Source organism: Scyliorhinus canicula, chromosome 2 (assembly GCF_902713615.1).
Source record: "Scyliorhinus canicula chromosome 2, sScyCan1.1, whole genome shotgun sequence".
In the NCBI taxonomy this organism is placed as follows: domain Eukaryota; kingdom Metazoa; phylum Chordata; class Chondrichthyes; order Carcharhiniformes; family Scyliorhinidae; genus Scyliorhinus; species Scyliorhinus canicula.
Window position 1 is genome coordinate 34191642 of NC_052147.1, and position 27442 is coordinate 34219083.

Sequence of the window (27442 nt, forward strand, 5' to 3'; positions counted from 1 at the left end):
AGTTTCCCCGTAAAAGTCCTTGAAGACCTCATTCACCTCTACCCCCTTCCGCACCACATTCCCACTCTTGTCTCTCACTCCAGCAATTTCCTTAGCCGCATCCCGCTTGCGGAGCTGATGAGCCAGCATCCTACTCGCCTTTTCACCATGTTCATACACTGTCCCTTGTGCCTTCCTCCAATGTGCCTCCGCCTTTCTAGTGGTCAGCAAATCAAATTTAGCCTGTAGGCTGCGCCTCTCCCCCAACAGTCCCTCCTCTGGTGCCTCCGCGTACCTCCTATCTACCTCCAGCATTTTCTCCACCAGTCTATCCCTCTCGCTCCTCTCCCTGTGTGCCCGGATGGATATCTGCTCCCCACGAATAACTGCCTTCAGGGCTTCCCAGACCATCCCCACCTGGACCTCCCCCGTATCATTCACCTCGAGGTACCCCTCAATACTTGCCCGGACCCTCCTACACACCTCCTCCTCCGCCAACAACCCCACATCCAACCGCCACAACGGGCGCTGGTCCCGAACCTCCCCCATCTCCAACTCCAGCCAATGCGGAGCGTGGTCGGAGATTGCAATGGCCGAATATTCGGCCTCCACTCTCGGAATCAGTCCCCTACTCACCACGAAGAAGTCTATCCGAGAATAAACCCTATGTACGTGGGAGAAGAAAGAGTACTCGCGTGCCCTCGGCCTCACAAACCTCCATGGATCCACCCCTCCCATCTGGTCCATAAACCCTCTCAGTACCTTGGCCGCCGCCGGCCTCCTACCCGTCCTTGAACTGGACCGATCCAGTGAAGGATCTAACACCGTATTGAAGTCCCCCCCCCATAATCAGACCTCCCGCCTCTAGATCCGGGACCCGTCCCAGCATCCGCCTCATAAAGCCCGCATCGTCCCAATTTGGGGCATACACACTAGCAAGTACCACCTTCTCTCCCTGTAGCCTGCCCCTAACCATAACATACCTACCCCCCTTATCCGCCACCACCTCAGATGCCTCAAACGACACATTTTTCCCCACCGGAATCGCCACTCCCCGGTTCTTCACATCCAACCCAGAGTGGAAAACCTGTCCCACCCACCCCTTCCTCAGATGTACCTGGTCCGCCACCTTCAGGTGGGTCTCCTGAAGCATTGCCACATCTGCCTTTAGCCCCCTCAGATGAGCAAGCACCCTCGACCGCTTCACCGGCCCATTCAATCCTCTCGCATTCCAGGTGACCAACCGAATCAGAGGGCGTCCCGCCCCCCTCCCATAGCCCGTCGACTGCCCGCCTCAGGCCAGCACCCCCCCGCCCGACCCAGTCCCCACAGCGACAACACCTCACCTCTGTCCCCCCGGCCCACACCAGCTCCTTCCTGACCCTACCAGCAGCAACCTGGTGTGTCCCCCCCCCCCCCCCCCCCCCCCCCCCCCCCGGCTAGGACCCCTCCTAGCCACGAACCGTCCTCCATTATACTTCCGTGGGTCCGCTAACTTCTGCTGACCCCGGAAACTCCGGCCAAAAACCCGACCCCTCCCAAAGTGGGATCATCCCCCATTCTGTCCCTCCTCCAGGCACCGCTCCAGCACGGGGAAGAACCAGTTAAGGCCCCCCCCCCCCGTCATCGTCTCCACCCCCCAGCCCCGCAACGTGGGAAACCAGAGGAAAGCCCGCGCTTTCGCACTGCCCCACCACACCCTTCTGACGCAGCTCCCAAATACCAGCCCCACTCCATACCCCCAACCCGATATAGAATACAACAAACCCCCCCAACCCTCCCCGCAAGATACAAAACTCAAACAATGCCCCCCAACAAAAAACAGAACAACACCCCAATAAATAACCATATCAAAATTACAAAAGTACAGAAAAAGAGAACACAGCAACAGCAGAAACCAACAATAAAGCATTACAACCGACCCCGCAACCCCCAACCCCTAGTTTGAGTCTAGTTTCTCCGTCCGCACGAAGGCCCACGCCTCCTCCGGGTGTTTAAAAGTATTAATGGTCACATATCAGCTGCACGTTCATCGAGTGGAACCCCTTTCGGATTGTGTAGAGTGGTCTGTCATCTGCAGGTGGTCGTAGGGGGACATGCATCCCATCGATCACTCCCTTGATCCAGGGCATCCCAGCAATGGTGGCAAACCCCGCTGGCCAGGCATCTGGTGGGCTTGATCTACATTGAAGTGGATGTATTGAGCCACCTGGGCACACGGCCTCTGGTACGGCATGGATGCACCTGCGCACCAAGGTCTGTGAGACCCCGGATAGGTTCCCACTCGGACTTGGAAGGATCCCGTTGCATAAATGTTCAAGGCGACCATCACCTTGAAGGCCACCAGGAGCAGGTGTCCTCACCCACACCCCTGCAGTGCCAGGTGTGCCATCATCTGGCAGATATGTCGCACTGTCTCTCTGCTCAGCCAGAGTTTTCGACGGCATGCACGGTCGGTAGGTCCTCGAATGACAGGCTGTGCTGGTACACAGGAGGCCATATGCGGCGCCTCCTTCCCTGTTAATGGGCCGGCTCTCCAACCTGGGTGGCTGCCACCTGTCCCTCTGTGGGCACGCTCCGCTGCTGAACGCTGTGCTGCTACAGCTTCCTCCTCCTCCGTAAAGCCGCAAGACATCCCCCAGGGCTGCGGCGACTAGCAGGAAGGCCAGCATTGATGGTTGAATTCCAATATCCATTGTCTGCAGGGGGTGAAAGGCCAACATGTTAGCATGGTGCACACCTCTGTGCCCAACCAGGTCCAAAAATGACACGGTGGCCCCAGTTGGCACCGCGGACTTTGTCCCCACTTGTCCCTCCCCACACCCTCCATCCCCGCACCCCTGGCCCCGTCGGTGGCACCGCGGACTCTGTCCCCACTTGTCCCTCCCCACACCCTCCATCCCCGCACCCCTGGCCCCGTCGGTGGCCTGCACCGTGGGGCCTCTGGCTCTGGTACCCGTCCCTGATGCCAGGGGTACCATTGGCTGTCATTGTCAGGGGTATGCATCGTGACCCCTGTAGGGACTACTGTGGGTGGGCTGTTGGTGGGTGCCGGCCGGGTGGGGTGGGGACTAGTGGAGGGTGGGGTGTAAGGTTGGGGGTGCCCATACGGTCAGTGTCACTCTGCAGAACCAGGGGCCAAGGTGGGTGGTCAGTGGGTGCACAGCAAGATGGCCATGGGAATGGCCAGCCCCAGTCCCGTAGGGTCACCCTGGCCATTCGGCCTGTTCGCCCCGCCATCCCCTTCCCTAGCAGGCCCTCACCCCCACCCCAGGCAGCCAAGCCAGTGTCCGGCCCGGTAGCCCACAGTCGCTCCTCTCCATGTCCTACCTCCTCTCTCCCTCAGCAGCCACCACACCGGTTTCACAATTTTTGAAAGCACAAGTGGACTGCGCCGTCGGGGACTCGGCCCATCGGAGGAGGATCGTGGAGACCGCGGAGAGTACAGGCCGCTAATGATATGCAAACAGTGTTCATTGTACCTGCATTCCGGTAGCATTGACGCCACTGTCAAGGTGACAAAGAATCGCGATTTTGGTCAAGTCGGCGCCTGCCACGATTTTGCATTGGAATCTATTCTCCGCCCATTTGCGTTCCGCAATTTCAGTGTTGGCAAACGGAGAATCTCGCCTCCGAGGTCTACTGAACAGCACTGAACATACACGGATGCTTTGCCTATACTATCACTGCAAGATGAACAAGACCAAAGAGATAAGTACGAATCTGATGAACACATCAACGACATATTCTGTCTCTGTGGAAAATGTTCTGCTAACGACTTCTCAGGTGAAAAAAGTTAACCGAACAGATCTGGTGATGGGGTATGTGTTGAATATGATTCAAAAGACACTCTACACAAGAGTACAGAAAAAATCTAAACCTTCAACCCGATCTTACCAGGCATCTGGACAGTACAAAATGGAGTATTGTGTATTCAAGTAATTATTCTGCCGTGTCTACAATGTAGAATCCTGGAACAGCTGCATCCCGGGCCATACACCGGGCCATCCCGGTGTAGTTAGAAAGAAGGAGTTGGCAAGAAGCTACCTCTAGGAACCTGGGTTGGATGCCCAAATAAGGGAGAAGGTGGAGTTATGCCAATCCTGCACTGCATAGAGAAATGTACCTCCATGACAATCTTTGCACATGTGAATGGCCATGATAAAGAATCCATGTTGATTATGAAGGACCAGTCGAAGGACATGGACGGGATTCTCCGTTTGTCAACGGTGACATTTTGAAATGCGATTGGGCGGAGAATAGCTTCCGGCGCTGAAATCGGGGTACGTTCCGTTTTCGCACCAAATCAGGATGCTCCGGCGCCCAGAAAATGGTGTAAATGCATCGCTCGCCGCGCGGGGCTAAAGTATAGTCAGCATATCATTAGCGGGCCTGACCCCTATGCTTTGAGGCCTCCGTGATTCACCGCCTCCGATGGGCCGATTTCCCACGGTCGTGGTTCACTTGTGCTCTCGCAATCATGAACCTGACGGCCTGACTGGTGAGCAAGAGAGAGGAGGTGGGAAATGGCGTGGAGTGGCTGCGGGCTCCCTGCCCCGACTCCGGCAGTGCTGGCTGCGGCGGGTCGGGGACCCTGACAGGGCCGGGGGAGGGGAGGGCGAGCCAAGCAGCTGTCGTGTCCCCCCCCCCCCCCACGGGACTGGGGCAGTGCTGCATCCTTGCGAGATACCCTGCGACCGTGTGAGCGGGGCTGCTCAGTGAGGAGGGAGACTGCAGAGGGGTAGGTGGTGGCCGCACAAGCTGGAGGGCCGCCGCCCAACAGGCTGAGGAGAAGGTGCCATGGAGGGGCCACATGTCGTTTGAGGACCCGCTGGACTGGGGATACTGTCGAAGACTCCGGCAGAGCAGAAAGACAGTGTGACACATCTGCCAGACGATGGCACACCTGGCACCGCAGGGGTATGGGGGAAGACACCCACTCCCGGTGACCATCTAGTTGACAGTCGCCCTAAATGTCTATGACACAGGGTCCTTCCAGTCGGCCAATGTGGACCTGTCCAGGATCTCACAGACCTCGGTGCACAGGTGCACCCGTGCATTCACGGACACCCTATCTGCCCAGGCGGACGAGCACACCCAGCCATATGGATTGAGCTCACCAGGTTGCCCGGGCAGTGGGGGGTCTGAGAATCACATGGATATGGTTGATGCACATTCGAGTTGCCAGACGTTGCCATCATGGAATCGACAACTACGGAACGGACCTTGGAAAGACTTAACCATCTGTTTGCAAACTTTGGGCAATCTAAACAACTCATGAGCGATAATGGTATGCAGTTCACATCTGTTGAATTCGAGGACTACCTGAAGATGTGTGGCATCGCCATATCAAATCTACCTGCTACCATCTAGCTAACATCGGCTTAGCTGAACGTTTTGTACAATCGCTCAAGCATGCAATGAAGGTTTTGAGAGATAAAGGCTCTCTACCTAAACGTGTCAATAACTTTCTTATGACATGCAGGGTGCACTGTGTTTCGTTATGCTCTTGACGTAGCATAAGCGGCTTCCTTGATGTACACTCTGACAAAGGAAGGTTCAGACTTGGAGATAGCTTTAACACATTTATTAAACTGTTAACAATTCTCCAATTGGATTCGACTCTCCTGTTAATCCTGCTATAGCTACTCAGACTGCCTAACCAGTCTGCTACAATCTATGTGGTGGGTTTGATATATTTCAATCAGCCCTGTGTACTCACTCAGTGTCTCCACTGGAAAGAGAAAGAGCATGTGTGCTGTGTCCTTATATATGGGTTGGTGTAATGCCCTCCTGTGGTAGTGTCACCTCTGTGTGTGTCTTGAATGTCCATTGGTCGTGTCCTATCTTACTGACCTATTGGTTCAATGTCTGTGTGTCATGTCTCTGGTGCTCCCTTTAGTGTCTATCTAGTCTAAGTGTATTTACATTCACCCCTTGTGTACTTACAGTGATGCATATCACCACATCCCCCTTTCTTTCGTGTTACATATTTTCTGTACAGTGTTAAAGAAAATTGAACAAAAACAGGTAGATAAGTGATGCTATGTACAAGTTATGATGACTGTGATGACTATACAATAGTATACAAGGCCCAATAATAGCTGCGATGACTTTGAGGATAAGACAATACAAAATACAACTTAAGAGTCCAATAGTTCAGGAATTTATATGGTCTGGTATGGAAGTGGCAACGGTGACGTTGTTATTCCGCTGTGAACTGCGTCAGTGTCCTGGTGTTTGGCCATCAGGAGGTGTTCAAGTGTTTAAATCACTTCATTGACTGATTTGGAGTCTGTTTCTTTTTTTTTCGATGCTTATGATAGCAATTCTGGATGGCATCTGTACTGAAAGCCAGGTTGTCTGTTGGTAGTGCAACAAACGTGAATTGGTATGATGCATCATCCTGCCATGGTATGTCATTGTACTGAGCTGAGCAGTAACAGTGTCCCTCATTTGCAGAGTTGTACCATGTCATACCAGTCGTAGTTCCATTGTTGTTGTCTTTGCCGTGCTTGTTGTCGATGTTGTTGGCTCTGGTACGCTTCGTGTCATTGTCTTTGTTGTTGTGTAGATTTTGTTGTTGAGTTTGTTGCGCTCAATGACCACACCGAGTGGATTATATGAGTCCTTCACACAGTTACTCGTGTCAGCGTCCTTTACGGCACCTGCTGTTTCATTGAGCGTGCCGTGTCTGATTCCACGGCGTTCCCCGTCTGGAGTCATGTCCGGCTTACTTGAATCAGCTTTGGCTTGTCGATGCTCCCCGTCTGGAGTTGTTTCTGGTTCACCTGTGTCAGCTGAGGTTTCTTGATGCTCCCCGTCCGGAGTCATTTCAGGTTCACTTGAATCTTCTGAGGTTTCGTGATGCTCCCCGTCCGGAGTCAAAACGTTCAGGAATGCATTTGGTTGTGGAGAGGCTCGAGCGGATGAGGTTTGAATTAACGTAGTGTCACCGGAGTCACCAGTAGTCTCACTGATTGTCGAGTGCCTCTGTACAGACTACAGTAAGAAGTCTTACAACACCAGGTTAAAGTCCAACAGGTTTGTTTCAAACACGAGCTTTCAGAGCGCAGCTCCTTCCTCAGGTGAATGGCGAGGTATGTTCCAGAAACATTTATATAGACAAAGTCAGAGATGCTGGACAATGCTTGGAATGCGAGCATTTGCAGGTAATCAAATCATTACAGATCCAGGGAGAGGGATAATCACAGGTTAAAGAGGTGTGAATTGTCTCAAACCAGAACAATTGGTAGGATTTTGCAAGTCCAGGCCAGATGGTGGGGGGGGTGGATGTAATGCGACATGAATCCAAGATCCCTGTTGAGGCCGCACTCATGCGTGCGGAACTTAGCTATAAGTTTTTGCTCGGCAATTCTGCGTTGTCGCGTGTCCTGAAGACCGCCTTGGAGAACGCTTACCCGGAGATCAGACGCTGAACGCCCTTGAATGCTGAAGTGTTCCCCGACTGGAAGGGAACATTCCTGCCTGGTGATTGTCTTACGATGCCCGATCATTCGTTGTCGCAGTGTCTGCATGGTCTCGCCAATGTACCACGCTTCGGGACATCCTTTCCTGCAGCGTAAGAGGTAGACTACATTGGTCGCGTCGCACGAGTATGTGCCGCGTACCTGGTGGGTGGTGTTACCACGTGTAATGGTGGTATCCAAGTTGATGATCTGGCATGTCTTGCAGAGATTGCCCTGGCAGGGTTGTGTGGTGTCATGGTCGCTGTTCTGAAGGCTGGGTAATTTGCTGCAAACAATGGTTTGTTTGAGGCTGCGCGGTTGTTTGAAGGCCAGTAGTGGGGGTGGGGGGATGACCTTGGCAAGATGTTCATCTTCATTCATGATGTGTTGAAGGCTGCGAAGAAGATGTCGTAGTTTCTCCGCCCCTAGGAAAGTACTGGACGACGAAGGGTACTCTGTCAGTGGTGTCCCGTGTTTGTCTTCTGAGGAGGTCGGTGCGGTTTTTTGCTGTGGCGCGTTGGAACTGTCGATCGATGAGTCGAGCGCCATATCCCGTTCGTACGAGAGCATCTTTCAGCATCTGTAGGTGTCTGTTACGCTCCTCCTCGTCTGAGCAGATCCTGTGTATACGGAGGGCTTGTCCATAGGGGATGGCTTCTTTAATGTGTTTCGGGTGAAAGCTGGAGAAGTGGAGCATCGTGAGGTTGTCTATGGGCTTGCGGTAAAGCGAAGTGCTAAGGTAACCGTCCTTGATGGAGATGAGTGTGTCCAAGAATGCAACAGAATTTGGAGAATAGTCCATGATGAGTCTGATGGTGGGATGGAATTTATTGATCTCATCGTGTAGTCGTTTCAGTGATTCTTCGCTGTGGGTCCAAAGGAAAAAAATGTCATCGATGTATCTGGTGTATAACATTGGTTGCAGGTCCTGTGTGGTGAGGAAGTCTTGTTCAAACTTGTGCATGAAGATGTTGGCATATTGAGGTGCAAATTTGGTCCCCATGGCTGTTCCATGCATCTGGATGAAGAATTTGTTGTCGAAGGTGAAGACGTTGTGATCTAGAATGAAGCGGATTAGTTGCAGAATTGCGTCTGGAGATTGGCAGTTGTCAGTGTTGAGGACTGAGGCTGTTGCAGCAATGCCGTCGTCATGGGGGATGCTGGTGTAGAGTGCCGAAACATCCATTGTGACGAGGAATGTTCCTGGTTCAACTGGTCCATGGGTGCTGAGTTTCTGTAGGAAGTCCGTCATGTCGCGACAGAAGCTGGGTGTACCTTGTACGATGGGTTTCAAGATGCCCTCGATGCGGCCAGAGAGGTTCTCACACAGGGTCCCATTGCCTGAAACGATAGGACGGCCTGGTGTGTTGGCCTTGTGTATTTTCGGGAGGCAGTAGAGATCTCCAATGCGGGGATTACGTGGGATGAGAGCACGTAGGGTGCTCTGAAGGTCTGGATCCAAGGTCCTGATCAGTCTGTTGAGTTGGTGGATGTGTTCCTTGGTTGGATCTGCGGGTAACTGTCTGTAGTGTTCCTGGTTGTTGAGTTGTCGGTATACTTCTTTGCAGTAGTCCGTTCTGCTCAGTATGACGGTGGCCCCTCCTTTGTCTGCAGGTTTGATGACGATGTTGCGGTTGGTCTTGAGAGCGTGGATGGCGTTGCGTTGTGCTTGGGTGACGTTCGGGGCTGCCTTGTGAATGCGACTGATGAATCTGGCATTGACACGACATGTCGTCCCCCAGACACGCACACCCCCCAATGCAGAATTGCCGAGCAAAAACTTATAGCTAAGTTCCGCACGCATGAGTGCGGCCTCAACAGGGATCTTGGATTCATGTCGCATTACATCCACCCCCCACCATCTGGCCTGGACTTGCAAAATCCTACCAATTGTTCTGGCTTGAGACAATTCACACCTCTTTGACCTGTGATTATCCCTCTCCCTGGATCTGTAATGATTTGATTACCTGCAAATGCTCGCATTCCAAGCATTGTCCGCATCTCTGACTTTGTCTATATAAATGTTTCTGGAACATACCTCGCCATTCACCTGAGGAAGGAGCTGCGCTCTGAAAGCTCGTGTTTGAAACAAACCTGTTGGACTTTAACCTGGTGTTGTAAGACTTCTTACTGTTCTCACCCCAGTCCAACGCCGGCATCTCCACATCAGCTGTATAGACTAACTGAGGTCTATCACGTTGCACATCTGGTATGGGAAGTGGGATGTTGTCGTCACTTGTCTCACATACAGTAGGTAGAGCCTCAGTGTCTTCTTGTCGTTCACTTGAGCGTGGTAGACTGTCATAGTCTTTCTGTTGTTCACTTGAGCATGGCAGACTTGCATCGTCTGCTGCTGGTTGCTCAGAGGAGGTTGCTAGACCCTCATGGTCTTGTTCATGCAAGGACTGTGCTCTGGAGTCTTGCGTTCCTTCCATCGTGGAGTCTGTCCACGAGCTCGCTGTGGAGGCTTGTGTCACTCCCTCTGTGGAGTCTTGCAGCGTTCCCTGTGTGGAATCGTGCATTGGTCTCGCTGTGGAGACTGTCATCACTTCTTGTTCATGCAAGGACTGTGCTCTGGAGTCTTGGGTTGCTTCTATTGTGGAGGCTGTCCATGAGCTCACTGTGGAGGCTTGTGCCACTGGAGTTACTTTCTGTGTGGAAACATGCAGTTGTCTCACTGTGGAGTCTTTCATTGCTTTCTGTGTGGAGGCTGGGACCCCTTGTGGTGCATGGTTCACTCTGTGTGTGGAGTCAGGGACTCTTCGCGGTGCGTGGACCACTCTGTGTGGCAGCAGGCCGCTCTCTGTGGGCTTGTACCGCTCTCTGTCTCTTGGCGTCAGGCCGCAGCATAATCCTGCACTCACGAGTCGGGATGTCATATATGCTGGGCTGAGGATTCCCCAATCCGAAGAACTCATCGCGGGGTCTTCAATGTACAACACCTCTAGTTGCGGTTCGGATTTGGTACTGGGGTAGCCACCTCCCAAGATGAAATCTTTGAGTCGTTGTCTTCCAAGACCATATCATCTTCTAAGGCAGTGCTTACCGCATGTTGCAGGGTTCTGCGGAGGTTACTTTCAGCTACTGGTCGAATTTCAGGCATTGTGCTATCGTTCCAGGTGAAAGAATCAGGTTTTACAGCTTTAAAACTTTTTTTTTGTGTTTTGGGACATTTCCCCTTTAAGTGGGCGTGGTCCGGTGGCCTCTGACGTCACGAAGCATGTGACGTAGAGCGTAGGAAGTAATTGCGCATGCGCAGATCGCTGTGCCTTTACTTGGGGCCTTTTTCGCAATTGCGCATGCGCGGCTTCTCACGCATGCGCAAACGGACCTTCCCGTTCTGTGCGCTCTTCGCGCAACTGCGCATGTGCAGCACCTTTTCCAAGATGGCTGCAAATCAAAACTGCCGTTTTCTGCAATGGAAAGCCTACCTTCGCCTCGTGGGTCAGTACTGGCGCCTCTTTTACCTTTTTTCCTTGTATGTTCCTCGCAGAATTTGTGGAATTTGTCCAGGACTGCCTGGAATTCGCTCTTGTTTTGCCCATTGAGTATTTGAAGGTCTCGAAGATTTCTGCTGCTTTTTTGCCCGCGATGGTAAGTAGAAGCTTTATTTTCTTTGCATCCGCCACGCCATCTAAATCGGACGCTACCAGGTAGATCTCGAGTCTCTGCCTGAACGCACTCCAGTTTTCACTGAGATTGCCTTGGTACCTGAATCTCGAACATCATCTTGCCTGGGTGCTGTTGCTGGTTGTCACGAATTTGTTGAGTTGTAACTATATGGATTTAATAGTCACTCACTGGTACCATATTTTGTTATGCTCTTGACGTAGCATAAGCTGCTTCCTTGATGTGCACTCTGACAAAGGAAGGTTCAGACTTGGAGATAGCTTTAACACATTTATTAAACTGTTAACAATTCTCCATTTGGATTCGACTCTCCTGTTAATCCTGCTATAGCTACTCAGACTACCTAACCAGTCTGCTACAATCCACGTGGTGGGTTTGATGTATTTCAATCAGCCCTGTGTACTTACTCAGTGTCTCCACTGGAAAGAGAAAGAGCATGTGTGCTGTGTCCTTATATATGGGTTGGTGTAATGCCCTCCTGTGGTAGTGTCACCTCTGTGTGTATCTTGAATGCCCATTGGTCGTGTCCTATCTTACTGACCTATTGGTTCAATGTCTGTGTGTCATGTCTCTGGTGCTCCCTCTAGTGTCTATCTAGTCTAAGTGTATTTACATTAACCCCTTGTGTACTTACAGTGATGCATATCACCACACACTGCACAAAAATCAGAACACCAATTCAGGCGCAATCCCCTGCATGAACCAATATCTTATATACTGTCTTTTCTATATGTTCTATATACAGAATAAATATTATGAATCTATGTGATCAGCAAACTTTCATGCAAACTCTGAAAATATATTCTTGTATTAATGATTTCTAAAACTTTTGCAGAGGAATCTTGAGTCAAGTGGAAAACAACAACCGAAAAACTTTCAGATGGCACTAGCAACTAAGAAGCCAGGACAAACTCAATATTGGTAACAAACCATTAAGTGTTCCACCTATGTTAATGCAAAGTGATTCTGTACCCATTTTAAACCTTCTGCACTTTCCATTATTTTTTTTACATGTAGACAGATATTAAACAAGAAAATATCTACCAGTTATAGGCAACCTTTAAAACAAAACTCACTGTATTGCACTCATATTGAAACTTATACTTGGGAGTAGCCTCATTTTTATTTGCATTTGGTCTTTCATAATGAGTTAATATGAACCATAGTTTTGTATTATATCTGCATCTAAACATTGCACAAAACCTGGATCACTTTTAACTGCTTTACTTTACATTGTTACATTAGCCCATTTGTTTCCAAGGATCAAGAAGACTCTGCACAGTGGTTAGAGAATAATTCCATAATGTCAGGTAAATCTAATATTGGCATTGAGTTACAATTTAGTTGGTAGCTATTTCCATGATCTGCTTGCCATTAATTTAAAAATATACATTTTATATGGGTTTGGCGTTATAGTGCTGTGTTATTTCAAAATACTATCCACATTGCTCCTGCTCACTTCTCGTGTGGGCTGGGCCAAACACCATCTGGTGACGGTGTTACTTTAGGTGTTATGAGCACATGTATGCCAGAAGCATGCAGAACAGGCAGATTGTGATGTCAGTTAGCACCTAACACTGATTTGATGCTTGTGCTGCCATTTTTGGCCTAGCTGCTCTTGTTAATGCCCTCTCTTAAACACATTCAGTTGAACATGCAGCATGGAGGATTCTGCACCAATGCAATTTAAAGGGGGTCATCAACATCTTCCTCGTTCACTGCTGCTTACTTTCTGCTGGTTCTATTTGAGTTTGTAGACATGCTGGGTGTTTTGATAAGTTTTTTGGTTAAAGAAATCTGTCGGGGGTGATAGTACCTCTCATGGGTGCCATAAAAGTATTCCTCCTTGGGCTGCAGCATGAGAGGCAGATGGTACAGAGTCAGCATTTGGGAACACAAGCTGCCTGCAGGGGGAGAAGGAAGAAGAGGGCTCTCAGTAGACAATTTTATGCACCCACGGTCTTTTCCAAGCGCACTTTTCTTACCTCCATATAAGATAGGAACAGTGTTTCCATCGTCCCAGAAGTAGGCCTTACAGATATGTGAGAAAAGAGCTGCCAGTGGCTGTGTAGGTGGCCATTACCTTGAATTAGGATCCTTCCAGGCTGGCACAGGCAACATGTCCAACATTCCTCTATTTGTCATCCATTGTTGCATCAGAAAAGTATAAAATACTCTTTATGTGAGGAGAGGGGACTTCATTGTTTTCTCTCAACATGGAAAGAAGCAGGTGCAACAAACATGTGGCTTTTCCATTGTGCAGGGTTCTATTCATTGCACAAATTTCGCTTAGATGCCATTTCAGCTCAATTCTATTGGGGATACAGGGTGAGGGGGATGGTCCTTTAGAGAAGAAATCTGCTATACTTGCCTGCTCTGGCCCATATGTGACACCAGACCTATAGCAACATTGTTGGCTCTTAACTGCCCACTGAAATGGCCGAAACAAGCCATTCAGTGCAATCAGGATTGGCAACAAATTCTAGTGTTGTTAACGACGGCCACTTCCCATCAAAAGAACAAAATAAATGTAGATGAAGCAAAACAAAACTTCTGTTACAGCCCACTAACTGGCCTTCTGAAAGCAGTATCCATTTCAGAGCTACTTTTTGTGATCCTACCACCATTAATACATTTGTAATAGTAACTTGAGATAGGTTAGAAAGTTAGTAAAAACAAATCAGAGGCGTTAGCAATGCACACATAACTTTGGCAGGGCAATCTCCCAGTGGACCTTAAAAAGGTCTGGTGAATTCATGGAAGATAACTCTGGTGTAGTTATGATTTGGTTGTTTTGAGGGAGCAGGGTATGACAGTATCAGTTTACTTCAAACTACCAGAAAATGGGTGGTAATTTTAGAGTAAATTCAACCAATGATGTTCTTATCCTTTGCAAGATATATTGTTGAATAGCAAAACATTCATATGCATATTTTATTTATTAAAAATTACAGTAAATTCAGATGATATAACAGTGAGGACAATGGATGCAAGCCAGTCCAAAGCATGTATTCACACTGATTCCCTTCATAAATCTCAGGTAAGTCAAAAGGCTCCAAAAGTAAAATAGTTCATATAAAAATTGAAGAGTTGGTTTTGATCATTAATTTGCATCCTCCCCTACCATCTTTTTCTTTCCTAAAATTTATGCAACATAGCCTCCTCACACAATTATGCATCACAACACAAATACCCCTCCTCCACTCATTCAGAGCTGTGTAATCTGAGATAAACAAAAGAGTTTTCAAAAGGAGGCCAATTATGGGGTGAGAAAACTGGCACATTCCTGTCTGACCCCATCAATAACAGCTAGTCTGGGAGATCAAATTAATCCTGAATTTAAAAGAAGGATCACTCAACATCCAATCTAACTCTGCCCTTGTTTAACTTGTAAGCAGGATCCCAGGTCCATCCCTCGAGTATCAGTTGAGATAATTTGTCCAAATCTGGTCACAAACCTCGCTCTAACCACCCCTGAGTCGACATGTCTCTAAATTAGATGCAGCTCTTTTTCTCTCTGAGTAACTAAGATGTTTTAACTGAAAATCAATTTTGTGGATCTCTCTGCATCCATTACAATACTTGAAATTCTCCACAAATTGAGAGGATCAAAACTGGACAGTATTTTTTAAAGGGAATATTTATTTGTGACTGAATGTCCACCTCCATCTCTTTTCCAAGTTTTGCTCATTAATATTTCTGACATGCTATTTGTGTAATCGCCAACATTCTCTTGGTGGCATTACTCCATTGTTCCTTATTCACCACAACCCTTCATGATTCAGGGGCTGGATTCTCCACTTATGGGATGCTCCGTTTTGCCCAAGGGGTTTCCCGATGGCATGGGGCAGCCCCACAGTGGGAAACCCCATTGACTAGCTGGCGTAACGGAGCATCCTGTCGGCAGGGAAAAACAGAAGTGTGGTGCGGACAGGGCGGAGAATCCAACCTCAGGTATCTGTACAATGAAGTTTAGGCATGTTTCATCTTTCTATTCAAGAGTGCTACTCAATACAGCTTTTGTGTGCCACAGTTATCCTGAAATTAAGGTAGCTCAGGGTAGATCATTTTCACTGGTATTAAGTTTAGCACCGTGGTAGGTGGTTAAAGGTCTGTATTTCATGCTCAAGGGTGGGCGGAGTAGGATAATCTGCTGACGAAGTGGCACGGCAAGTTCCAATGCTCATTGTAAACTTGCTGCACAAACTTGGCTATTCAATCCCTTTTCTGCTTTCTCTCAACAATCTTTCACTGCTTAAACCTTTCATATCTCTGGATTATTACCTGACCCACATGCAAATTGGCATAGGGCGAATTAGATTGGAGAGATCAATCTGCGGCTCAAAGTCTGGTGTGGTAGAAGTGGGTTCCGGTTCCAAAGGATCATAAGACGTGGACGCAGAAGTAGGCCATTCGGGCTATCAAGTCTGCTCTGCAATTCAATGTGATCATGGCTGATCTGTTATAATCTTCAACTCCACTTTCCCACCTATTCCCATAACCCTTGATTCCCTTACTGATCAAAAATCTGTCAAGCTCAGCCTTGAACATACTTAACAACCCAGCCTCTATAGCTCCCTGCGGTGAAGAATTTCACAGGTTCACTACCACCTCAGAGAAGAAATTCCTCCTCATCTGTTTTAAGTGGTTGACCCTCCACTGTGAGATTATGCCCAATGGCCCGAGACTCTCCCACAAGAAGAAACATCCTCCCAGCATCTACCCTGTCAAGCACCCTGAGAATCCTATATGTCTTAATAAGGTTGCTTCTCATTTTTTTAAACTCCAGTGAGTATAAGCCCAATCTATTTAACCTCTCATAAGAAAATCCCTCCATACCCAGGATCAACCTAGAGAATCTTCTCTGTACTGTTCCAATGCCAGTGTATCTTTCCTTAGATAAGGGGATCAAACTGTTCACAGTTCGTAGGGCAATGGTACCAGTATTGGAGATTGGGGGACTATATTGTTGGAACAGTCTACTGAACTATTCCAGCGCTTCACAGAATCATAGAATTTACAGTGCAGAAGGAGGCCATTCAGCCCATTGAGTCTGCACTGGCCCTTGAAAAGAGCACCCTACTTAAGCCCCACACATCCACCTTATCTCATTTATCCCGTAACGCAACCTAACCTTTTTGGACACTAAGGGTAATTTAGAATGGCCAGTCCACCTAACCCATCACATCTTTGGACTGTGGGAGGAAACCGGAGCACCCGGAGGAAACCCACAAACACACACGGGGAGAATGTGCAGACTCCACACAGACAGTGACCCAAGCTGGGAATCGAACCTGGGACCCTGGAGCTGTGAAGTAACTGTGCTAACCACTATGCTACCATGCTGCCTGTCATCAAGAACATCCAACATGGATTGTCGTGCGTCTACTTAGACAACGTGTTAGTCACAGGGCCACGGAATAAGAACATTTGCAAAACTTCGAGATGGTGTTGAAACGGTTTTACCAAATATGGGGTTCACCTGTTGCTGCGCAAAATGCTTGCCCACATGAAATAAGTGGTCTATTTGGAGTATTGGGTGGACCAAGGTGGCCTGCACCCGGCTGCCGAGAGGATACAGGCAATTAAAATGGCCCCAACTCCGCGGGACACCATGCAACTTTGGCCTTTCCTTGGATTAGTGAATCCGAATCTGGCTACGGTGCCCCCCCCCCCCCCCCCCCCCCCCCCCCCCCCCCCCCCCCCCCCCCCCCCCTGCTCCCCGGCCAGCAGCATGTTGGAATTCTTAGACACTCCTTGAAGTCTGGATGGAAATGGGGAGAGTACCAACATGTTCCCTTTCAGATGAAATGTAGAAGCAACAAGCCCAGAGAACCCTGGATGTCTAGGAATATTCACGTCTGGATAAGAAAGAAAAGATAGGCTTTTACCAGGTAGCAAAGGAGCAAATCAAAAGAGGCTTTAATGGAATATAGAATGTGCTGGGGGAACTTGAGAAAGCATTTGGAGAGCGCAGAGGGGGCATGAAAAAGCACTGGTGGGTCAGATTAAGGAGAACCCCAAGATATTCTCGAAGAATATTAAGGGGAAGAGGATAACCAGCGAAAATGCAGGGCCTATTAGTGAAAAAGGGGGCAATCTGCGTGGAGCCAGAGGACATTGGTAGAGTGTTAAATGAATGCTTCACATCTGTCTCACTCAGGAGTAGATACTGAATTTGGGGGAGGGATTGTGAGGTTCTTGAACAGTTTGACATAGAGAATGAGAAAGGAGTGGTGGTTTCAGTGGACTTAAAAGTGGACAAACCCCAGGCCCAGATGAGTTGTATCCCAGGCTGCTATGGGAGGCAAGGAAGGAAATTACAGGTGCTCTGACCCAAATTTTTAATTCCTCTCAGGCCACAGGGGAGATGCCAGTGGATTGGAGGACATCTAATGTGCTTCCACCTTTCAAGAAGGGTAGTAGCAATAAACCAGGGAATTACAGACCAATGAGACGCACATCAGTGGTAGGGAAATTATTGGAGAAACTTCTGGAAGAGAGAATCAATCTCCACTTGGAGAGGCAAAGTTTGATCAGGGATAATCAGCATGGCATTGTCAGAGGGAGGTCATACCTCACAAATTTGATTGAATTATTCGAGGAGGCGATCAGGTGTATACCTGACGGTAGTGCAGACAATGTAATTTACATGGATTTCAGCAAAGCCTTTGACAGGATCCCACATGGGAGACTGATAAAGAAGGTAAAAGCACATGGAAACCAGGGTAACTTGGCAAGTTGGATCCAAAACTTGTGGAGACCAGTATCCAGTGGCATACCACCGAGATGAGTGCTAGGTCCCTATAGTTTGTAACTTTTCTATAAACGATATAGATGAAAATGTGGGAGGGTGATAGGTTTGTGGATAACACAAATACTGACAGGTGGTTAATAGTGAGGAAGAAGGTCTTAGATTGCAGGAAGATATAGACAGGCTGATCAGATGGGCAGATCAGTGGCAGATAGATTTTAACCCTGAAAAGTGAGAGCTGATGCGCTTTGGAAGGAGTAACAAGACAAGGGAGTACTTAATGAATGGCAGGACTCTAGGTAGCTTAGAGAAACGGATGGATCTTGGGGTGCTTGTCCACAGATTCCTGAAGGCGGCAGGACAGGTTAATACAGTAGTTAAGAAGGCATATGGGACACTTGCCTTTATCGTTCCTGGCATAGATTGTAAGAGCAGGGAGGTTATGTTAGAGCTGTACAAAACTTTGAAGAGGCCACTATCTGGAGTACTGTGTGTTGTTCTGGTCACCTCACTGTAGGAAGGATGTGATGGTATTGGAGAGGATGCAGAGGAGTTTCACTAGGATGTTACCTGGAATAGAGCATTTCCGCTATGAAGTGAGGCTGGATAGGCTTGTGTTGTTATCTTTAGAGCAGGGAAGACTGAGGGGGGACCTCATTGAGGTGTATAAGATTATGAGGGGTATGGACAGGGTGAATTGGAAACAGCTGTTTCCCTTAGTAGAAGGGCCGACAACGAGGGGGCATCGTTATCAGGTGAAGAGCACGAGGTTTAGAGGGCATTTGAGGGACAATATTTTCACACAGAGGGTGGTAGGAGTCTGGAATGCTCTACCTGGAAGTGTCAGTGAGTGATAGAAGAGCAGATATGTAGGCAAATCTCATAGAAGTTTAAAACTAATAGTGTAATAATAGAATTTTACCTCCCCCAATATTAATTGGGATCGGCAAAGTGTGAAAGGCTTATAGGGGTGGAATTCTTAAATTCCTCCAGGAGAGCTTTTTTGAGCCAGCGCATAGAAAGACCTACAAGAGAGGAGGTGATACTGACCTACTTTTAGGGCATGAAGCCCGGCAGATAGTAGAAGTCAGTGGAGGAGCATTTTGGTGATAGTGACAATAGTTCGTTGAAATTTAAGGGTAGTTATGGAAAATGACAAAGATAGATCGGAAATAAAGGTTCTGAATTGGGAGAAGGCCGATTTTAATCTGATAAAACAGATTCTGGCCAAAACAAACTGGGAGAAGCTACTTATAGGAAAATTCACATTAGGGCAGTGCGAGTCATTCAAAAAGGAAATAGAGAGAGTACAAGGCCAACATATTCCTGTAAAGATAAAGGGTAGGACCAAAAAGTCCAGAAAATCCTGTTTGAAGAACATCCTCATTTTTCAATTTAATTTGAGGTATGTCAAATTCACAGTCATCTGGATTTGGTTCGTCACTTTGAGTTAGAATCATCAAAACTTCCTTTTTCTCTCCTTCCCTTTCAAAGTACCTTTTAAGCATATTCACATGACACACTTGGTGAGTCTTTCTTCTATCTGGTGTTTTTACCACATAATTCACCTCACTTAATTTCTTTTTAATCTGATACGGTCCACAAAACCTAGCTTTTAAAGGCTCACCTACCACTGGTAACAACACTAAAACTTTATCCCCACTGACAATACTACGAACTTTGGATTTCTTGTCCGTAACCCATTTCATCACATTTTGTGCAACTTTCAAATGTTGTCTAGCCAATTCACCTGCTCTATTTAATTGTTCCCTAAAATTTGACACATAATCCAATAGCGTCATTTCCGATTTCTCACCCACCAATTTTTCCTTAATCAATTTAAGTGGTCCTCTTACCTCATGACCAAAAATTAGTTCAAATGGACTAAATTTGGTAGACTCATTAAGTGCATCCCTAATTGCAAACAATACAAATTTATTCCTAAGCTATCCATAACTTCTTTGAATAACTTTGAAGTAAAATTTGATCCTTGATCCGATTGAATTTCTGTGGGTAGTCCATATCTAGTAAAGAATTCAAGTAACTCCTCCACAATCCGTTTAGCTGTAATATTACGTACTGGAATGGCCTCTCGAAACCTAGCAGACACATCCATTATAGTCAAAAGATATTGATTCCCACTTTTTGTTTTAGGAAGTGGTCCTACACAATCAATTAGGATCCTCGTAAAAGGTTTCTCAAATGCTGGAATGGGTATTAAGGGCGCTGGTTTTATCACTGCTTGAGGTTTCCCTATCACTTGACATGTGTGACATGTTTGACAAACTTTTACTACATCTTTATGTAGTCCAAGCCAATAAAAATGTTTCTGGATTTTAGCTTGAGTCTTCCTTATTCCCAAATGACCTCCCACTGGTACCTCATGTGCAACTCTTAACACCTCCTTTCTATACCCCACCGGCAATACTACTTGATGAAATTCTGCCCACTTTTCATCCGCCTGCATATGTACAGGTCTCCATTTTCTCATCAAGCCATCACTTTTACGGTAATAACACTCTGGAAACTCTCAGATTCCTCTTCCGTATATGCTTTCTGATATATCCATTTTATTTCTACATCTTTCTGTTGTAACTCCGCCAATTTTCCTGAACTAAAAGTATCCGCCTCATCCTCCACCTGTTCTTGTTCTTTTTCAACCATCTGATCAAAAATCGTTTCTGACAATTGCACTTCAACTTCATCTTCACTCTTTGATTTCTCCTCGTGTCTTAACTTGTGACTTTGCGACCTTGTTACTACACAATCCGGACAAATCCCAGGATATTCGTCCTTCAACCCTTCAGTTGTCTGATTTTGCACTGGCTTATCAACCACAGTAGGCATCACTCCGACCTGCGATCCAGCTATATCATTACTCAAGTAAACTGTATTCCTAGACAAGATAGTTTCTCTATTACTCCTCCAACCACTTCACCACTCTTCACTGGACTTTCCAACCTTACCTTATATAATGGAACGCTACTCCTCTCACCTTGAATTCCACACATCACCACCTTTTCTGGCAACATTCTTCCCAAACTACATAATTCCTCATCTCTTACCATTAAAGATTGACTAGACCCTGTATCTCTTAAAATTGTGACTTCTTTACCTGCTCCTCCTGATACACATGAGTAAACTTTACCCACACAAGTAAATTCTTTAAAGACATCAGGCACCTTCTTAACAATTACTTGTTAACAATTGAACAGGCTGTACAATCGTTTCATCTCCTTCGCTTCCCTTGGGCTTTCCTTTACCACTCCAACAAATCCCACTGTCTTATCCTGGTTTCCCACATCAGCCTTCCCAGTGCTTTTCTTCAACCACCAACACTGTGACTTTACATGGCCTAGTTTATTACAGTGAAAACATTTGAAACTTTTCATTTCTTTTCCACCCTCCTGGATTTCTTTTTTAATCTGTGGTACACTCTCTTTATTGTCTCCCATCAGATCACCTTTACCTTTACCACTTGAGTATTTCTCATGTCCCCAGTTTCTATCCCTCACCGGCTGAAACTGATGTCGGAAACCAATCTTTGATTTATGAACGAATTCATAATCATCTGCCATTTCTGCTGCTAATCTCGCAGTTTTAACCCTCTGTTCTTCCACATGAGTTCTCACTACATCAGGAATTGAATTTTTAAACTCCTCCAAAAGTATAACTTCTCTGAGAGCTTCATACGTTTGGTCTAAAGCCCTTATCCACCTATCACAATTACTCTGTTTGAACCTTTCAAACTCCATGTATGTTTGACCAAATTCTTTCCTTAAATTTCTAAACCTTTGTCTGTAAGCTTCAGGCACTAGCTCATATGCACTTAAGGTAGATTTCTTCACCTCCTCATATGTTCCAGATACCTTCTCCAGTAGTGGTGCAAATACTTCACAAGCTCTACCTACCAGCTTTGTTTGAATCAGTAAGACCCACATGTCATGTGGCCATTTCATTAGTTTAGCTACCTTCTCAAATGAAATGAAAAAGGCTTCCACATCCTTCTCGTCAAACTTTGGCAATGCTTGGACATTTTTAAATAGATTCCCACCAAGCCTTCAACTATGACGCTCTTTTTCACTATCCTCATCACTATCATCCAACTGTACGTTTCCCTTTGTGTCTGCCAATTTTAACTGATTGTCATGTTTCATGGCCATTTTCTGAAGTGCAAATTCCCTCTCTTTAACTTTTCCCCTAATCTGTATCTCCCTTTCTTTTTCATTTTATTCTGCTAGGGCTATTCTTTCTTTTCTCCTTTCTTCTCTCTCCTTGTCTTTTTCCTCTCTCTCTCTCTCTTTCTTTTTCCTCTCTTCCTTTCTTTTTCGTCTCTCTCTTTCTCTTTCTTTTTCCTCTCTCTCTTTCGTATTCAAGCTGCTTTAATTCTTTCTCATGTTCCATTTGTTTAATTTGCAACTGAATTTTTGCCATTTCCACTGAGTCAGACTCTATCTCAGGCAACTTTAAATGCTTAACCACCGCCATAATTACTTCATCTTTCGCATTTTGTCAGGTAATGTTAACTACAATGTTTTTGCCAAATCTAACAATCTGCTTTTCGTCTCTGTCCGTCAGGTACTGCGTGTGACATTCTCCAGCCCCAAAAACTTCCGAGCCTCTGTAAGAACCATTGTTCACAACACCCTCCCCATTTAAACTAAAATACCACACCGGAAAAGCAACAATCCTTCACTGTCTTTAAGTTCACAAAAGCCAATCCAGTAGATAGACTTTTATCCCCCTCGAGCCCCCAATTATTATGGGAGCGGCATTTTCAGAACCACAAAATGTCTCATGGAGTTCAACCAACCTCTCCCTTTTATGTATTGTTGCTTTTGAAGCACATGGCTTGTTCCCCAAGATGCAGTATTACAATTATGGACACGTGGATTTTAAAACAAAACAATGTTTATTCCATGAACTCAACTTAACCTTTTAAAATAAACATTGGATCTCTTAACACCCCTTACTTCAAAGATACCCCCGAAAATAATACAACACTACCCAATCCTGCAAACTGTTCTTTTAAACCTCCAAAAGACTTCAACCCTTCAAAAATAGGAGCACAACAGGTTACATTCAATATATTTATAGTCTTTGAATTTGCAGAAATCACCACACCAGCTCTTTTCCTTCCTGCAGCTCTCAGCAAACCATGAGCAAATAATCAAAAGCAACAATCTATTAAAGTTGGTTGGAATCCATGATACATTTTGGGGTTCTGAAAACATCTCTCCCATAACAGAAGTCATGGAGAGCATTAACTCCATGCAGGTGGGAAAGGCGCCAGGGCCGGACGGATTCCCGGCAGACTTCCACAAAAAACGTTTGTGCCTGCACTGGCCGCGCACCTGCGGGAGATGTTCTCCGACTCACTATCAAGGGGAACCTTGCCATCTACACTGGCGCAGGACTCAATATCACTCATCCCCAAAAAGGACAAAGACCCGGCAGAGTGTGGGTCATCCAGACTCATCTCACTCCTTAATACTGACACTAATACTGACGAAGGAACTGGTGGGGCAGCTGGAGAGCTGCGTGCCAGAGGTAATCGTGAAACATCAGATGGGCTTTGTCAAAGGCAGCGAACATCAGGCGCCGGCTGAACGTGATCATGAACCGATCAGCGGAGAGAACACCGGAGGTGATCATCTCCCTGGATGCAGAGAAGGCCTTTGACGGCCAAATGGAGGTACCTCCTCGAGTACTGGAACAGTTTGGGTTTGGCCCAGGGTTCACCACATGGGTGAAACTACTGTACAGTGCTGCCATGGCAAGCATGCGGACAAAAACCACCAGCTCTGGATACTTCCATGAGTTAGGGATGCCCTTTATCCCCACTACTGTTTGCCCTGGCAATTGAGCCACTGGCAATCGCTCTGAGAGCAGCGAAGAGCATGGAGAGGCATTCAAAGGGGAGACATTGAGCTTAGAGTCTCACTCTATACGAATGGCCTGCTCCTCTACATCTTGAACTCCCTGGCCAGCATTGGAGGAATAATGGTTCTCCTGAAGGAGTTTAGAGCCTTCTCAGGTTACTTCTCCACCACCTGGAGATTCCCCTCCAAGTTCACTCACCACCCCGACTTGGAAATATATCGCCATTCCTTCACTGTCGCTGGAGCAAAATCCTGGAACACCCTCCCTAACAGCATAGTGGGTCTACCTGCACCTGAAGGACTGCAGCAGTTCGAGAAGGCAACTAATCACCACCCTCTGAACTAGGGATAGGCTATAATTGCTGGCCTAGCTAGCGATGCCCACATCCCGTGAATGAATAAAATAAAACATCCTTCCTTAAATAAGGTGCCCAGAACTTAATGGGCTGGATTCTCCAATTTTGAGATTAAGTGCTGACACCGGCTTGGAAACAGTTGTGTTTTACGACAGCAAAAACGGCACAACAGCAACTCTAAATGAGCTAGCACCATCGCCACATGGACGCAACCGGTTCCAAGCGAAATGGCGCCGGATTCGCACATGAGACTCACACGCCCCAGCCACACTTAACGATGCTTCCCCCCACATACTCCATCCCAGATAACAAGATGGCTGGAAGGAGAGCAGCGGCACGGTTCAGGGGCGCTGAGCTGGACACCCTTCTGGACGCCGTGGAGGAGATGACCCTGTACCCCGGCCATGGAGAAAGGTCACCAGGCGTCGCCATTCGCCGTGCCTGGGCGCAGGTGGCAGAGGCGGTCAGCGCTGTGGGCAACGTCACCCGGACTGGCCAGCAGTGCCGGGAGAGACTGCATGACCTCAGGGCGGCCAGGGTGAGTGCGCGGCTCTGTGTCCCTGGCACTAACTCTGCCCCCCACACACCCGTAACCGTAACCTCCCCCCCCCCCCCAGGAGAAGGCCATGCATGACCGCTGGGAGCGGGAGATGACCGGAAGGGGACCACCAGACATGTAGCCCCCCCCACCGTGCCCAAGCAGAGGGCACTGTACGTGGTAGGCAGCCCAGAGGAAAGGGAGGTCAGTGGCGGGCGAGCAAGTGAGACCCCCTGCTTAGTTGGGATCCCCATGACACATGTGTGGACACTCCACCCCCCCCCCCCCCCGACCCCTGTTGTTCCTTCTAAACCGCAGTGTGTGTCTGTAACCGAATATGGCGGACAAATGACCACAAGTTGTTCAATATGGTAATAGTTTATTACGGGCACACACAGAACACACTGAATGGAGGGAAAAGCGAGGTATTCCTGGTGAATGAGCTGGGACAGTGGTCTAATTTAAGGGGATGCCATTTATGGTAGCGAGGGATAGGTTTAGATATTTGGGGATTCAGATCGCGAGGAAATGGATGGGGGTCCATAAGTGGAACTTAACTAAACTTGGTTTGTTCTCACTGGAACAACGGAGGTTGAGGGGCAACCTGATAGAGGTCTACAAAATTATGAGGGGCATAGACAGGGTGGATAGTCAGAGACTTTTTCCCAGGGTAGAGGGGTCAATTACTAGGGGGCATAGGTTTAAGGTGCAAGGGGCAAGATTTAGAGGAGATGTACAGAGAGTAGTGGGTGCCTGGAACTCACTGCCGAAGGAGGTGGTGGAAGCAGGGACAACAGTATTGTTTAAGGGGTATCTTGACAAATACATGACTAGGATGGGAACAGAGGGATACGGACCCCAGAAGTGTAGAAGATTTTAGTTTAGATGGGCAGCATGGTCGATGCAGGCTTGGAGGGCTGAAGGGCCTGTTCCTGTGCTGTACTTTTCTTTGTTCTTTAACAAAGCTGGTGGAGGAGGCCAGGGAGGATCTTCGGAGGTGGGATACACTGCACTTAATGTTGGCGGGGAGGGTCCAAGTGGTGAGAATGAATATTCTGCTGAGGGTCTTGTTTATCTTTCAGGCTCTCCTGATCTTTATACCAAAGGCCGTTTTTCAGAAAGTGGACACGATCATCTCGGACTTTGTATGGGCGGGGAAGGTGCCAAGGGTGGGAGGACCGTGCTGCAGAGGCAGCGGGGGGCATTGCTGAATTTACTTCATTATTATTGGGTGGCGAATGTGGACAAGGTGCAGTGGTGGTGGGAAAGAAATGGGGTAGAGTGGGGTAGGATAGAGGAGGAATCTCGTAAGGGGTCTAGTTTGAGGGCTATGGTGACGGCAGTGTTGCCAATTGCTCTGAGTAGACATTCAGGGAGTCCAGTGGTGCAGTGCAAGGTGAAGATATAGAATCAGCTGAGGAGACATTTTAGGATGGAAGGGATGTTGGTGCTAACGCCGCTGTGCGTTAGCACCGACATCCCTTCCATCCTAAAATGGGTTTGAGCCAGGGAGGATGGATAATGTATACAGAAGGTGGAGGGATGTGGGGCTGGTCAAGGTGAGGGATTTGTTTTTGGAGGAAGGGTTCGCCAGTCTGGAGGAACTAAGGGAGAGGGTAGAGCTGCCGAGGGGGAGTGAGTTCAGGTATCTGCCGGTTAGGGACTTTGCGCAAAAGGTCCGGAGGGGTGTTCCCTAGATTGCCGGGATGCACTGTGCTGGAGCAACTGCTGCTTCCAGATGTGGACGGGGAGGGAAGAATTGTGGATATATACAAGTGGCTGGGAGAACAGGGAGGTGGATGGTGAGGATCAAGGAGAAACGGGATGCGGAGCTGGGAGGGGAGATCAATGGAGTGAGGCACTGCGAAGGGTAATAGGGACCTCCTCTAGTGCAAGGATGAGCCTGATACAGTTTAAGATGGTACACAGGGTGCATATGACTCGGGTGAAAATGAGTGGGTTCTTTCAGGGGATAGCAGATGAGTGTGAGAGGTGTGGGCGGGGGCCAGTGAATCATGCGCACATGTTTTGGAGTTGCAAAAAATTGGGAATATTCTGGGTAAGAGTGTTCGCAGTCTTAGCCAGGGTAGTGGAGGTGGGCCTGGACCCTTTGGTGGCGATATTTGGGGTTTCAGAGAAGCCGGACCTCATGGAGAGGAGGAAGGCCGATGATGTGGCCTTCGCCTCTCTGATTGCACGGCGGCGAGTCTTGCTGGAGTGGTGGGCGGCATCGCCACCAGGGGTAGCAGCATGGTTGGGTGACCTGTACGACTTCCTGCGTTTGGAGAAGATAAAGTATGAGTTAAGGGGGTTTTGAGAAAAGGTGGGAAATGTTTGTGACCGTGTTTGAGGAGCTGTTCGTCGCAGTGGGGAGAAGGGGACCCCCGTACCTGTAGTACAGGAGCCTTACATCTCGTATGTGACATATACAACAGTGGTGACTATCACATTCACCCCCTGTTAAAACAGAGTCCAGCGGGGGTGGTGGAAAACTACGTTCATGCATTTTAAGGTAAATATTTTGGGGAAAGTTCACAAATTCAGCCGATCGGGTGGGGGGGGGACCCAGCTGGTGCCAGCTCCCTGAGGGAGACTGTGTCTTGGCAGCCGTCAGGGTACGCCCCGTACTGTGGGTTTGCATGGAGTAGCTGTACCCTCTCGACCAACGGGTCCACCTTGTGGATCCCCACGTGCTTGCGGAGGAGAACGGGTCCTGGAGCTGCCAGCCACGTTGGGAGCGAAAACCCAGAGGTGGACTTCCTGGGGAAGGCAAGGAGACGTTCATGGGGGGTTGCATTAGTCACAGTGCAAACTAGCGATCGGATGGAGTGAAG

The 27442-nt window shown here is 47.9% G+C and overlaps 1 protein-coding gene across 7 annotated transcripts in view; it reads left to right on the plus strand.

Annotated features, from left to right (window-relative positions):
* LOC119952127 (protein SIX6OS1-like) overlaps window positions 1-27442 on the plus strand; it is a 254058-nt gene that overhangs the window by 151835 nt on the left and 74781 nt on the right. For all 7 annotated transcript variants that reach the window (XM_038775715.1, XM_038775706.1, XM_038775742.1 and 4 more), the window contains 3 exons: window positions 11914-11999; window positions 12324-12388; window positions 14033-14118. In XM_038775715.1, the coding sequence (XP_038631643.1) occupies window positions 11914-11999; window positions 12324-12388; window positions 14033-14118 (237 nt within the window). The remainder of the gene's footprint in view (window positions 1-11913; window positions 12000-12323; window positions 12389-14032; window positions 14119-27442) is intronic.